Source organism: Cydia pomonella, chromosome 11 (assembly GCF_033807575.1).
Source record: "Cydia pomonella isolate Wapato2018A chromosome 11, ilCydPomo1, whole genome shotgun sequence".
Taxonomy (NCBI): domain Eukaryota; kingdom Metazoa; phylum Arthropoda; class Insecta; order Lepidoptera; family Tortricidae; genus Cydia; species Cydia pomonella.
Window position 1 is genome coordinate 1,983,600 of NC_084713.1, and position 16,829 is coordinate 2,000,428.

Genomic DNA, 16,829 nt, shown 5'->3' on the forward strand with positions numbered 1-16,829 from the left:
TTTGCACTTGACTGTTCATCAAATGGATTTCGACTACATGTACCTAGCAGTTTAGGCTTTTTATTTTGGTCAGTATCTAAGTAACGGACCTGTTTAATATTTTATTTATTATTAAAACTAGTTACAGTAGTATTATTACTAAGGCACTGCGAAACAATACAATAAATTACATAACACAAAAAATGAACATGAAGACAGAACATTTATTAAATACTAATTTGATTATATTTAGAAATATATTGAGTAACATCTATAGATATGTATTTGTATATAATTATGTGGAGAGCCGTGCGGCCCTTGACAAAGCAAAGGAAAGCTTGAGTTTCTGAGCAACAAGAAACTTTTTAATCACGAGACCCGAACAAAGGTTCCTTTCCCCATTGTTATATATTTTCGTTTGTTAAATGTTTGCTTCTATTTTTTTTATACATTTTACTCAAATCAGGAATGTAATTATCAGTTTATATCTATAGAAATAAAACACTATAGGAATAATTTGTGGTATCGTATACAGGCACTGATTAATGCAAAATTAGTTGTATTTTAATAGATATTATGAGGTTAGAATAAATTTAGAAGTGGAAAAATTACTGTCTTGGGAGAGACTTGAACTCACGGCCATGCCATCTGAGCCACCAAGACCTCATAAACCTTATTGCAAAGGCATAAGGTCCACCAATGATCAGTTCAGACAGTGGTTGTTAATACAATATGCCCCAAATTGAAGCTAAGCTAACGGTCACTTTCTTTTGTTTCAGACATTTCGACATGGCTTCCCGTTCTCGCCAACTGCGCTAGCATGGGACCCCATACAGAAGCTGCTCGCTATAGGCGACAAAGGCGGCAACCTGAGAATGTATCCTTTTCTAACACGAAAGTAACACTCTAAACTAGAGTGAGAGGTAAGACAAGAATTACGTATAGAAAACAGTTCAGAAAGCTATTTGCTCAGTTTTCCGTCCAATATGCCTTTGGCTTTTAATTTGTATTTTAATGACAACATTAAGAGGCTGTCAATACCTAAAGCACGCACACTGTCTATTTGTATCGGAGTAAATGAGATAGCACTGTCGCATGTTACTGGGCCTGGGCAAGGGAATAATAAGAAAAATATTTAAATAAAAAAGTGGATTATTAGTGTAATATTTTACTCAACAGCGGTTTAGATATAAATGTTTTGAAATTGTGGTTTTAATTGCAGACCTATAAGTCAAAACAATAAAGACATAGAACCGTTTAATTGTGATTTTAAGACCAATCTTTGCAATTATTTTCTATCGAGCCGATTTCGTTCAATCATGTATCGAGTACAACCACGGTCTTTGAAATATAATTAATATGAACATATATTTTTCTTACTTGACTAAAACAAATAGTCTTTCTTAAAAAACTGTTTAAGTAACATCACTTTCAAGGACATTGGGTGTTGACAGCCTCTTAAGATTTTATACGTACAATGCGTGATTTGGACGATCAATATTCTATTTGGGTCATGAATACTAAATGTGTCTCTTCTGTTTCTGAAATTTGAAGATACTGGAGCCTTATAAGTTAGGTTGCGTTATAACTTAGGTATTTATTTATGTCGGGAAAGGCGGCCTGAGTGTAGTTTTGGTGTATGTATTCCCTTCTACTTAGAAGATGGACTTCCATTGTGGACGTTTCTGTTGTCAAATATTCGTAACTTTTGGGAACAAAAAGATAAATTAAATCTTAATATGTGCTTGTGCTGTTCCCATTGCTTTATAGTCTGTTACTGTATTCCAAGGTATGCGAATCTAATATGGTTCGAGACAACTTTACTAATAAATACTATAGTTATTTGTTTAACAAGGGGGCAAAGTTGTCGTTTATTAACTGCTCGTGCTAATATTGGTACCCGAGCAAGCAAAAGATTTCATAATTGAACCACGACGACTGGTTCGAAAAGTGGAATCTTGAGCGTTGCGAGGGTTCAACAAATTTTGCCACCGAATGAAACAAACATTTTCACCACACCGACGACGCGACGAAAATACTAACTGTAAAACACCAAATAAAATCAAACCAAATCAAATGAACGTCAAATATTTATCATTCGAAATCATAATTTTAAAGTCAAATCCATTAGCCAAATTAAATCATTTTGCCACACATGTGGATAAAATGTAACTTTTTTATCCGTTTTTAAAGTACCAAGAAAGCCTTTACCAGCTGGTGTGGTGAAAAAGTGTATTACTTATTCTATCTAACGCAATATCTTGGCACTTTTCTTTATCCTTCAACTGAACCGAGAGGAGTTTTGAAATCCCAAAACCAAAAACTTTCCAATCACAAATATCAGCTGACAATTGATTAATTAACCGTTGTCAAGTGTAACATTATAATAACTGTAAACAAATTCCATACCTACTCGCTCACTAACCCTCATTAACAAAACGAACGGACAACATTGTACCTTAATACAATTCTCTAAAGCAGTTTATTGAATGACACAGTTAAACAAAAAGTTGTACAAAATAGTACTCTTGATAACTATTGAGTTGATTTTAATTTGTCTGTAATAGTTATATCTTAGTCACTTTTGCGTTATCTTAGTGTTGTTTCTCAGAGTGTAATCGCAGAATGTCAAAAGGTGAGGTCCTGAACTATTCTTACGTAAGTCAGGTGCATATCGTCAGGTTGACAACCAAAACTCACTAATTCCTCATTAAAACTTTCACGATTTTTATACAGGGTGGACAAATAAGAATGATACACTTTGTTTTTAAATTTTAATTACAAGAAGTGGAAATTTTATTAAATATTTTTTCATAAATATATTATTCAGGGTTGGCATTTGTATACGGAAGATAATTTCTGCCAAATGTCTACCACTAGCAGCAAGCAATTTTATCTCAAATGTTTCTGTTGTTTAAAACACGTTGTTTGCTCGATTAATTTTGAAAAAAAGTGACAGTGATTGGCACCCGAATTCCCCAAATGTTGCAGCTCTTGACTTATTTCTGTGGGGCTATCTAAAATTACGTGTCTATGCTAACGAGCAGATGAAATTTAAACAGTTAAAACCGAGTATTCGACACAAGTGTACTAAGATAATGCCAAAAGTGTGCGAATAGATGCTGAACATTGGGATGATAAGGGCTTACATTTGCCTGCTGTTAGAGGTGGACATATGTCAGACATTATGTTTTGCATGAATTTGCCAACCTTGAAGAATATATTTTTAAAACAATACTTAATAATTTTTGAACTTAATACAGTTAAAATTTAAAAACAAAATGTATACTTCTTATTTGGCCACCCTGTACATTATTAACTCAAAGAAATGAAGCGCTGGTGGCCCAGCGGTAAGAGCGTGCGACTTGCAATCCGGATGTCGCGGGTTCAAACCTCGGCTCGTACCAATGAGTTTTTCGGAACTTACGTACGAAATATCATTTGATATTTACCAGTCGCTTTTCGGTGAAGGAAAACATCGTGAGGAAACCGGACTAATCCCAACAAGGCTTAGTTTTACCCTTTGGGTTGGAAGGTCAGATGGCAGTCGCTTTCGTAAAAACTAGTGCCTACGCCAAATCTTGGGATTAGTTGTCAAAGCGGACCCCAGGCTCCCTTGAGCCGTGGCAATATGCCGGGACAACGCTAGGAAGAAAGATTAACTCAAAGAAACGGGACTTAATCGCGTATTAAGTTTTAAATTTAATTTAGTTTAGAGGACGGCGTTGTCCCCGCGGTCTCGGAGAACACCAACACGAGACGTCAACGTCTTCACCGAGACCGCGGGGACAACGCCGTCCTCTAAACTAAATTAAATTTAAAACTTAATACGCGATTAAGTCCCGTTTCTTTGAGTTAATAATCACAAGCTAAGCCATAGTGAACCGTGTTAGTAGCGTAATAAGGTTAATTTTTGTTTCATTGTTTTTCGCAATTAGTGTGTTTTGGTTGAAATGAAACGATAATACACTAACTAAAGGGATGGTCAAGATTTATTGTTGAGAATGAAAATTAATTGAGGTCAATTTTGAGTTCGATAGATTTTGGTATAAAACTTGCATATATAGGTAGGTATATTAAAACTACCTTGCTTGGATAGAAGTTGTCAAAGCTTTCTAAGCCGTTTTCACCCCCTTTAGGTATTGAATTGCAAATTATCATTTCATACGTAAACTCTACATTTGAAGAATGCTGATATTTTAAATCGGAAAGAATTACAATCAGTTAATTTATTATTACATCGTTTTGACAGTTCGAAAAGATTACTGAACTAAAACTGCTTTTTAATAATCTAAAATTATTAATAAAGTTTGAATTTTACCGAAAAAACACCTTTCGTTATCGTAATTTATATGCAATGCCCCGCGTAAAAACACGTATAAGTATATTTTTTAGTTTCAACTTCTTAACTAATAGTGATTCGCAAAATGAACCTTTGTTCCAAAACTAATTGAAATATTTACTACCTAATAGTTTTTGACTTAAATGGCTATGACATACAGAGAGACAGACAGATGGATGGACGGACGAAGAAACTACAAGGGAACCATTTTTGCCATCTTGGGTTTTGCCAACGGAACCCTAACTCATTCTGAATACAGATTATAACAAAGCATAGCAACAAGTTATTTACAATGTTGGTTATCAATATGAGAGCATTAACTGTCACCAGAGGTGATTAACTCGGAGGTGCTGAATAATATTTATTGTGATCTGCATTTTTATCGATGTTTTTCACGTAGCGCGGACGCGAAAACATCCGTCATGTTCGATAAATTAATATTTATTGGTTATTTGTCTACTATACTATGCTTGTTTTTTTTGCATTAGAAAGAACTTCGCAGAAGTAAGCTTGTGGATCCAAATCAAGCACTTTTTACGGTAAAATTTAGAAGGTATTATAAGTACTGACCATGTTACATTAGAATTCCATAATATTTAACAAATAAAAACTGCAAGCTTACTTCTGTGTAGTTCTAATGCTCAAAAAACTAAGTATAGGAAACAAACAACCAATTTTTATAATGATTTACATTTTATTAAGCTCATCTACGTGCTCACTAACGCCACTAGGAATAGTTGTGCTTGTTAAAATTTAATGATAGATATTTAAAAAAGGGGGCGCTACGTACCTGTATTTTGTATTTAAGTACCTTTGAATACACTAAACTAGTTTTTAGGGTTCCGTAGCCAAATGGCATAAAACGGAACCCTTATAGTTTCGCCATGTCCGTCTGTCTGTCTGTCTGTCTGTCTGTCTGTCTGTCTGTTCGAGGCTTTGCTCCGTGGTCGTTAGTGCTAGAAAGCTGAAATTTGGCATGGATATATAAATCAATAAAGCCGTCAAAGTCGTACAATAAAATCTAAAAAATTAATTTTTTTTAGGGTACCTGGTACAGGGAGGTACCCTAAAAAGGTACCCTACAGGTTGCCGTTTTTAGTATAAAAGCTGAATTTTAAGGCAACTTTTAGTTAATATAGAAAGTAATACAAGCGTTTCAAAAAATTGGAATACGATTCTCTTTTAGGCCCCAATTCATTATAGATACGACGAGATAAGCGTTATGTGTGGTATATAATTATAGCTCACAAATCCACCACATTATTTCATTTTTTATTTTTTCGGTAGCATTTGTTTTAACGGGAATAAAGAGGTTGCAAATCGAGTCAGATATCATTTCGAGTCAGTTTTTGTCAGAACTTCAGAACAGATATCATTTGATATTTACCAGTCGCTTTTCGGTGAAGGAAAACATCGTGAGGAAACTGGACTAATCCCAACAAGGCTTAGTTTTACCCTCTGGGTTGGAAGGTCAGATGGCAGTGGCTTTCGTAAAAACTAGTGCCTACGCCAAATCTTGGGATTAGTTGTCAAAGCGGACCCCAGGCTCCATTGAGCCGTGGCAATATGCTGGGACAACGCTAGGAAGAAAGAAAGAAATCGAGTAACAGAACTTCGTAACCAACTAGGTATAATAGTTATGATGTAAATGTCCATATATTAGTCAGTCATAGAGTCATATATTAGCCAACTAATTATTCAAGACCAATACACTTAGCTCCCTTAGGTATTCGCCTAAGTACAATCTCGGGCAAAATTGAGTTTTATAAGAATGAACTAGTTTCTAGGTCATATTTTCTATGAATTGGTCATTTTTGTAGACTCCAATTACAGTTACACTTTTCCTGGTTTTTCGCGGACCAGAATATCGATGATTTTTGTAACTTGATTTAGACGTTGCTATCATTTTCAATCCAAAAACACATAAAATCACAATTCAGAACATGCGGCAGCGTTGTTTTCTATCAAGTACGTCAAGCACCAGGGCGGCTACCGGGAAAATCGAAATTCGTCAATTTCGGGCATTTTTCTCTGTCACTCTAATTACGTCTTAGTGAGAGTAAAAGAGAAAGATCCCCGCAATTTGCGAATTTAGGTTTTCGCGGTAGGCCCCCAGGTCCTGTCAAGTTTCAGCAGTGTTGCCAGGCGAGCGGAAGAGAATTATCGTACTTGAGTGTCAATATTATTGTACCGTTGAAAAAAATATCGTACGCCAATCAAAAAGGCAGCCCCTAAAAATGTCTAGCAAAATAAGCTTAAATTTCCAATTAATAATAAAAAAAGACAATTTTCGTCTAAATTGCGCAAAAAATCTGTTTATGTTTGTGTATTTTTGCGATAGACTCAAACGGTATACAGGAAATTGAGACATTTTAAACTTTAAACTTACACCAAGGAGCCGAACACCCAAAATATACTAATTTTAGCCTATTTCTGAGAGAAAGTGTCATATTTTGCTTCAAATTACTAGACTTTTAAGGTGGCATCATCCAAGGGCTGAAATTATAGTACTTTAGTGTACGATAATGCTCTTTGGAACATTATGTCATACCGGGGCCCAAATTATCGTACATGTACGACAATTATCGTACGCCTGGTCACACTGAGTGTCAGTGTCGACAGAGTCAGCTAAAAACGCGTCAAACATCGCAACGTCGCGCCGATGGCCGTCCGAAGCATGGAGTGGCAACGCCGCAATGTATTTGTACACGACATTTGTCACACACACATGAGTAAAATTTATAAAAATATCACGTTGATTATTGCATGATTTCTGTATGAAACAAAGTTTTTCTATTAATTTAGCGCAAATGAATATTCGAAAGTAGATAGATGCGCAACTATTTATGTAATAATATTGTGTAATTAATTAATAAATAGCGATTGTTTTTTGTATGAAAATCGAACCACCTTAAATCTCACAAGAAAAACTTTATAAGAAAAAGGGCATTTATAGCTAAGACGAGCCAAGCGCAACGTAAGGGCACCCTCATAACTTGAGTTTGAATTATACTATGTAAATGGGATATGATTTCAATAGTGAACTTATTAAATATATAATATACTTTACATTTTATTGATATCTATAAAACCCCGATTTCGTCATTGACTCACAGATGATTATCAGAATTATTTAGGGTACTTCCTTAAGACTGCCCTACTTGACATGGTTCAGACAAGGTGCAGGAATCCTTAGAGGAGAAGCAAACCGCTCTGTGTGCGGTCCTTGATGTCGAGGGTGTTTTTAACAATACGCCCACAGAGACCATACTCAATGGTATGAAATCAAAGGCAGTTGACGAAACCACCACCAGATGGGTACATAGTAGATGCTCTCAAACAGAGTAGCCACTGACCCTAAATATTTTCTGGGCCGAATTCTTATTCCATTTTCGTTTTCTAAATTTAAATTTTGTATGGATGACGCATTAGCTTCACACGTTACGAGCTGGCGCGGGGAACACATTTTTTTATATATAAACTGTGCATATCCACGCAAATTTACAGTGTATCAACAAATCCAATCGGCCGTCGTCCGATCGGGCGCCCCAGGTACCGCTGGTGTGATGTCGTGGAGGCGGACCTGCGTCGGCTGAATGCCAATTCATGGCAGGAAACCGCGCTGGATCGGGACAGGTGGCGTTCTCTACTTCTCTCGTTTCGGAGGCCAAGATTCTTTTTGGATCGCTGAGCCAAAGCAGTTAGTTATCAACAAATCTACTACGAAAATGGCGTTGGTTCGCGCGATGTAGGCACGTAATCAATTTTCGAATTCTGGGTTCCAAAGTCCAACTTGGCCGATGGAAATTTTGGCCTACTGAGTAAAAACGTTGACTTATCAAAATTGAAAAATTGCTCATGTTTATGAGTTTCTGCTTTTGGCACGCCGGCGATCCACGTGGCCTGCTGGTAAAGTTGTTAAAAAAACCTAAGTGATCTGCTACAATAGAATCAATGTGGGCCGCTGGCGACCTACTTGGCCTGCTGGTAAGTTATTAAATATCACACAGCGGAGGGGTAACAAAAGGTGGTTTTATGGCTTTAACTGGTTATGTATTTAGACCTATTTTATTACCTAGATAATGAAACCAACCCAGAGAAGGCAAAAGTACCGAGAGGGACCTTTTGTCGTATTTGTATGTACTGTAGATATTCGTGTCTATAAGATTATATGTGAGCGTAGGTGCTGCACAGGAGTCCGCAGTTTATGGGTCATTTTCTGAACGCGATTTTTTTGTGTCCGAGATGAAAACCGGAAGGTAGCATCAGATAATACGTACCATTTTTGTTTTTCAACTATAAGTCAATAAGTCACACTTCCACACCGAGGTCAATATGAATTCACTGAATAATTTGTTTTAAGGGTAACCTTACAAATATTTAAAGGCTCAAACTACTACTCCCGTGCCCTGTCTGGAATCTGTTTTTGAGTATAATGAAAATTCCTACTAAAAACTGCACATTAGTATCACTTATTAAATTTTAAATACTTCAACTAGATGATATTTACTATCACTAAGCATATACAACATTAACTTCTCTGTGGTACATAACTCGTGATCTATGTTTAAATTTTGTCCGAGATCGAGAGTAAATTAATGTCGAAAAATTTCAAAGCCAATCACCGTCACTCGTGAAGCCTTGACTCGTACTGCACTTCCCTTTTCTTGCTCTGTCATATGTCTTCTAACAGATAATATAGGTAGAACTTTCTAGAAATTTACGACAGAACTATGAAAACTGGTAGGGCGACAATTTTTATCTAATTTCCATGGCCACAATAATGTATATATTTTAAATATACTCGTTAACTTTCGTTTGTATCTTAATATTGAGGATAAAATAGAATTTCTGTAATATGTGAATTTATTACGTAACCGAATTCCCGTGCCTCATTTTCTAGGCACGGAAATTTGAAATCATCATTTATTTATTAATTAAACGCTATCCCTATGGATGTTATATGTCTTTCAACGTTATTTAGGTCATATATCGTGGAACAATTACAACTGGGCCATATATTATACAAATTTTTATGAATACATAGTAAATATCACTATTTATTAGTTCACTGCAAACCCATGAACGCTAACAACTAAATATTAGTAATAAACCACTTTTAAATAAACCTACATAAAGGTCGTCCAAATGTTCATACGATATGCCATTATATAAAATTAAAACCAACTACGACGGTGCTTCTTAAAGTCAGATAATTAATAATCAAAATAAAAAAAAATAACATTTGTTATTATTTAATTCAGAAGGATCCTTAACTTCAATAGTTAAATTTTTGAATCATCAGTTTTATTTGTATGATGCTTTAAAACCATGCAAATAGATCATAATTGTGAAATAGGTCTTTAATAATTATATAAGTTTATTATTGTACTAATGATTAATGATAAAATATAGTTCAAATAGGAATAATTCTTAAAAAAACCTATTCCCATGCCAGAAAAATCAAATTCCCATGGACGAAAAAATTCCTGTGCCCGGATCGAATTTTCAAACTGAAAAATATTTCAAACTTCCATAAATAAGTAATATTGGCTTTATTTTATTTTTCTACAAATTACCACATAACATTTTATTATTTTAAATCAATATTTCAATATTCCATGGAAATTAGATAAAAATGCTGGTTTGGCGAAATTGGCCCACCCTTATAATGATTTATTTCTATATTCCTATATGGCTCAACTGGGTATGTTCCGGCATATCTGTCGTACAGCCCTAGATTATCCGGCTGAAGTCCGGGCGTTTAGCCGGCGTTCAAGAGTTGAGCTCTAAAAGCCTTTCCGGAGCACGCAGTATTTGCTGAGCGGTCCAAACCGGCCACTGTCTTGGTGAAACCTTCGAGTGTAAGCATTCCCATTGACTTTGTCTTTGAAAATAGATTAATCTATCACCTCTTACATGTCAGACATGTACCTGATACAGCCGATCTTGCTAGTATGACGGCCCGATTCGAAGAATGAGATACGATAACTATAAGTTCTGGTTTAGATAAGTTCTCATTTAGATCACAGAAGGTGCTTGATTCGCGCAACCAATGTCACTTTGATGTTAGAAATATCGTAGATAGATCTTATTGGGATCACATTGGAATCGTAATAAACGTCAATTTTGACATGTCGCTTAGCTATCTATCTTTTAAAGATCTTAAACGTGTCTTAATCATTCTTCGAATCGGGCCGAGAGTTTGCGAACATTATGATTACACTTACGACACATATCGACTAAGTCAGTCTTGTGATCTGGACCTGGATTTTCCTGACAAAAATGTGTACATAACTTTTATACTACAGGAATAAAATTTGTCTGCGCTTAGTTTACAGACATAACTGCTACGTTAAGTATGGTACCATACATTCGGCCGTATTCGAACAATGCTTTTAAGATGTCACAACGATACGATGCCTATCTGTCAGTGTCAACAGTGAAGTTTTTGGTTGAAGAAATGTCACTTTTCACACTGACAGATCGGTATCGTTTCGCTGTGACATCTTATAAGCATTGTTTGAATACGGCTGATTGTCGGTGCAAGCTTAGTGCAGACGGACTCTACATATATAATTTGTAATCAGTTGCATTGATATTTTTACTTTTGATTATATCCATAGCATACGTGAATAAATTAAGAGCAAATTATTTTTGTAGTTCTCAACCCTATATAACGTCATATAATTTAGAAATAACATACATTTTGACGTATATAACTTCTTTTGCATTATTTTCCAAATCAAAATCATTAGGAAAATTAAACCTCAAGAATGAGCGGATTGAGGTTGAACTCGTTAACACGGCTATTTTTGCGCTATAAAGGATTGAATATTATCACCAATTTAGCAGGTCATAGTGACCGCTATTAACCAGCCTTTGTTACGCTTTTGTGAGTACACAAAGGTATAGTTTAATTAAATATTCAGGTGGTTTAGTGAAGTGAATGAGTCAAAAATACCCATTGATGTACACAAATTAGGGTCGGGCGTACCTATTCCGGAGCAACGTACGTAAATTAGGGTCGGGCGTACCTATTCCTGAGCAACGTGCATAAATTAGGGTCGGGCGTACCTATTCCTGAGCAACGCGCGTAAATTAAACTATTTTGGATGTTTACAAAATTGTTGAGAAGACTTAGCAATCAAATGGGTTGATTGGTGGAGGGTCAAATGAAGATTAAGTGAAACGAAACATTACCGATGATGTTGTTATATTCTCGGTATCCAAGTATATAGAGAGAGTGTGTAAATCTAAACATAATAATGCTATTTATACAATTACGTACGTCGCATGTTTATGTTGCAGAAAGTAACGTACAGTTACTGTTAATATGTTAATTTAGGCATGTAGTACAACTTATAATATACTAGTTTTTGCCCGCAACTTATATAACAAATAGAGGTAACAGATAGTTAAACAGGGTTACCTACTTTTGCATTTATAATGTTAGTAGGGATCAAGGAAGGGGATTTTTTGTGTTGGTATTTTGTCATAAAAACCTAGTGAGATACCTACAGTTTTAGTATATCCCTCCCCCTACTAGATGGTGTGCTCAAATCACTGCACCTATGCAATTAAAACTGCACGAGGCCATGCGCTTGGCGAGGAATAGAAGCCTATGGAGGAACCTGGTCTTCAACAGAAAGACATGATGTCACGATTGAGGGATCGACTTAAGAAGAAGTATATAGTCATTTTATCTTAAATTGTTTGTAGTATTTTGAAAATAATTATTAATCTGACAAACTTAAACAATATACCTCAATATATATATATATATATATATATATATATATATATAAGAAGGATGAATAGCTTTGCGATCTTAAGCGAAATAACGGTATTTTTTCTATGAAAATCCATTTCGGGAGAAAACGTTTTCCACTAAATAACGGCCCGATTCGAATAATGATTAAGACACGTCAAAGATCTTAGAAAGATCTTTAAAAGATCTATAACTAAACGACATGTCAAAATTGAAGTTTATTTCGATTCCGCTATGATCCCAATAAGATCTATCTACGATATTTGTAACGCCAAAGTGACATTGGTTGCGCTTACATGAGAACTTATCTAAACCAGAACTTATCGTTATCGTATTTCATTCTTCGAATCGGGCCGTATATCTTAACAGATCACTTTGATTTTGACGCCGATCGCTTCATCGTGGCAATAACCTAACCAGTTGAAGCTGATGATTCTAGGGTGGCAGATACTTTTAGCACGTTGTTTCATCCGCTGCTATTGATGCTGACTGTGCGGTCACGTCTGAAAATATCGATACGGACAAAGTGCCAAAAATATGTATACATTACCCTAATATATGGGCCATAGGGTCGTGTATACATATTTTGGCATTTCGAACGTGTCGATGTTTTCAGACGTGACTGCACCATCATGCGGGCTGTATAGCTACCATCGCCCACACTGATAACTAATCATCGGTGGACCTTATTACAAAAGGCATAAGGTCCACCCATGGCCAGTCAAGAGTGTTGCTGTTTGCAGTTGTTTCCCAACGTATGAATTAAAACGGTTCGCTACTGAAATTGATAAGAACAAACTTGCTATTTTCAACTTTCTATCTGAAAGTTATTTATTGATATCTATGTGTCATCCTATAAACAAAACAATGATAACAACTTTAGTGCAATTGCATCATTCTGAACTTTGTGATGTTTTTTACGGTCTCCAATAAACAAAGTAATGGTTTGAAATCATTATTTTGTTTTATCTTTGATTTTATGTCATATAACCATACTATACCAAGGTACGAGTACCTAGTGTCCGAACTTAAGTACGTAGGTACTCACCATACTAATTATATACAAAAGTGGATACTTATTAGGGTGACCAGATGTCCAGTATTTTACGGGTTGTCCCGTATTTCAGGCACGAATTGTTCATTTTCCCGTAATTTGGCAAAACCAATACGGTACAGTACATTGTCCCGTAATTTAATGATTCAGTGGCATTCAATGATAAAAATACCTATTGGAACAATATTTATTTTCTCGCATACAGCGGTGAGCACTGTGTTTATTAATATGTATTATTGTTTTAAGGGTATTTCATTCGAAAGTCAGAATTTGTTTGTATGTATATGTTATTTAGTTGATATTTATTTATCTAATCATATAATTACAAATTGTAGATTTATGATTGTTTTAAGGGTAATTCATAGAGAAAAGCAAATTTTGTTTAGGTTAGTGTATAGATAGATAGATAGAATACACTTTATTGGCACACCTCAGTAAAAGATACCTACAGCTTGAACAAAAACAATTAGCAACACAACAAATAGCAACAATTATTGTATAGATTGTATAGGTTTATTATTCCACATTTTTCTTTCCAGATAATATTTAAAAAAACATTTAACATTGTTTTCTACAGTCTGTCATTAAGAAATTTTGCATTTGTATAGGTTATTTAATTGATTATGCCAAATATTTGTAATAATAAAATTATGTTGATTTTTTATAAAAACACGACCTGTTTTAACCTCGAATCCCGTATTTTCAATGCACTTTTCCGGTAAAACCGGAAATCAGATCTGTACCCCAAGTGTAAATAAATTCGATTTTGAAACGTGACGTACGCGTTTGCGTTTAGTCTCATTTTGTATTGGATTTAGAAAAAGCGTGCCAAGCGGGACGTTTTGGAAACTCAAAATCCTATACAAAATGAGACTTAACACAAACGCGTTCGTCACGTTATGATGTCGATAAAATTTACACTAGGGGTACTGGTCACCCTAATACTTATGTACAATTTCACAACTGAACTTCTAAACCAACTTGGGAAGGATATAGGTTATTTTATTTTTGGAAATCTGTTAAACGCACGTAATCTATCGGTACGAGTATATGTAATTATCTAACTAAATATATGGAACAGAGCAATTGAGACGAAGCCTTAATTAGGTTAAGCCTTATCTCATGTCACAAAGTCTGTGTATTCTCGAATTACCCTCTAATTTGAGGACAACGTGTTAACACTGTTTACGTGTCGTGATCAAATCCACTCGATCCCTGTGTATTCCCATATGTTAAAGCTTGGGGTCTTGAGTATTAAATAAAAATCGCAGATACTTAAAAAGGCTTCTAATTCCAGTATTGTAATGCTGCGCAAGAGGTTTGACATTTGGCATTTTATTTTAGTGGGAAGTATATAGGCTGAATTATTTTTGCTATACTATCTAGTGTAGAGTTTGTGCGGAAAGAGTCGTAAAATGTATGGGACTCAATACATTCCACGACACTTCTCTTTCCGAACAGACTCTAATAGTCACTTACACTGGCCCTGAGCCTTCAACTCGCCCCTGCTTAGTAAACATCTCAAAGAGTTGTTGGCGAAACGACACCAAGGTACAATTGATTCGAGATGGGTTTCACAATCGGTAAGCGTTAAAGCTGTTAAAGGACGATACACTTTACACGGATGTAAACTCCGTAATAACAGTGAACAGGGAACCTTAAATGGGTACACTCTCGGTATATGACATCAATGACTGCCAAAGTGGCCAAATATCGGTACCCAGCGGGAAGAAGTTGATAACTTGAGATATAAAATTGGAGAAATTTGAACTTAAAATGGAACTACATAAGGTTCAAATTTTTTTTTTCAATTTTATCTCACGAGTTATCAACTTCTTCCCTCAGTTGACGGATACATCGGAACACATCCTTATTTCTTCGATATCAAATTGCGTTAAAATGCGTTAAGATATATATGGCCAGTTTGGCCGTCGCTATCTATTTGATGCTGACTGTACCGAAGACGGCAGAATCTGCATATCAATAAGCATGTATTGGTAATTAAGTTTATGCTGTTGGTGGTGTTACCGATGTAGCTTATACGGTTCGACTGAAACCAATTTCCGAGCGTGTGTGGAACATAATATTCACAGATTGCTCACCCACTAGACGGAGCATATGGGTTATATACATTTTATAACACGCTTAACTCGTTCGCGTCTTTCCTGTAGACGTGGCAAAGTTAAGAGAATCTAAAGCTAATTTTTACGATGCCCCCTTAGAGGTAGAATACATTTTGGTCAGTACTAGAGACTCATTTTAGAGTCGTTAAGTTTCTGTATGTGTCTATACATAATAGACGAAAAAAATATCAATTTATGTAGACAGATCAAAAGAAATTATGAATGTATTGAGCTTAGGGTTCCATAGTCTCGGCGTCTGCTGGTCCAACAATCCAACATGCCCGGTACTGGTTTTTAGACCGCTAAACGCTACATAACACGGATTCCATCGGAAGTAGTCTATGATAACACCAAGGGAACATTTCAATATTGGCCCTCCACAGAGTATTACGAGCTGAATATGCTGCTCTTGTGTTTCCGATCGCTTTATGAATGGCATCAATGCCCGTGGAAAGGATGAAACTATTTAAGAAATCTTTAGATTGCGGCCGTTAAGTCCTTCTATTCATTATATGATTAATACAACGTAATTATTTTGCTTATGTGTAGACCAGTACCCCTAGTGTAAATATTTTCGACAGCGAAACGTGACGTACGCGTTTGCGTTAAGTGTCATTTTGTATGAGATTTTTGACTTACCAAAACGTCCCGCTTGGCGCGCTGTTCAAAAACCCATACAAAATGAGACTTAACGCAAACGCGTACGTCACGTTTCGCTATCGACTAAATTTACACTAGGGGTACAGATATTTAAAACGCGAACGAAGTTATTTATATTAACGAATACAGTGTGTTAATAACGAAGTACCTACATATAAATAGGAACTTTATTAAAAAAAAAGTATACTAGGTTTTTGTCATCTTGTAAGATTCATTCAATATTTGAAATTTGGACAATATAAACATCTTTAACTGCGATTTACTTGAAATTATGTTTAGATGACACGTCCTCAATAAAAAAAATATTCATCAACACAGCAAAAACAGTCCTGCTAGCTTGACACAAAGTTTAATTTACATTGCAAAAGTTAATGAAGTAAAACGACACCCCAATTACCCATTTATGTAGGGCAGCATCCTATAAACTCATCAAAGAAATATGTCGATTCTTTAAAATTTCGACAAGTAACTACAACTTTCTTTACATTTTGTTTCACTTCTTCGATTTATAAAAATACTCATCGACACAAACCAAAATCAGTTCTGCTAGCTCGAAACAAAATTTAATTTACATTGCAAAAGTTAAAGAAGTAAAACGACACCCCAATTACCCATTTACTCGTATGTAAGGCAGCATCCAATAAACTCATCACAGAAAGATGTCGATTCTTTAAAATTTCGACAACTAACTACAACTTTCTTTACATTTTGATTCACTGACATAACACGTCTTCAATTTATAAAAATACTCATCGACACAAACCAAAATCAGTCCTGCTAGCTCGATACAAAGTTTAATTTACGTTGCAATTGTTAAGGAAGGAAAGCGACACCCCCCATTACCCGTTTAGGACGGCATCCTGCGGGACGTTTAGGGCAGCCTTTTGTGTTCCAAGGAAG

The 16,829-nt window shown here is 35.5% G+C and overlaps 1 protein-coding gene across 4 annotated transcripts in view; it reads left to right on the top strand.

Moving 5' to 3' along the window:
* Positions 1 to 16,829, top strand: part of LOC133522611 (syntaxin-binding protein 5) — a 458,488-nt gene that overhangs the window by 301,485 nt on the left and 140,174 nt on the right. For all 4 annotated transcript variants that reach the window (XM_061857976.1, XM_061857977.1, XM_061857978.1 and 1 more), the window contains exon 2: positions 759 to 856. In XM_061857976.1, the coding sequence (XP_061713960.1) occupies positions 759 to 856 (98 nt within the window). The remainder of the gene's footprint in view (positions 1 to 758; positions 857 to 16,829) is intronic.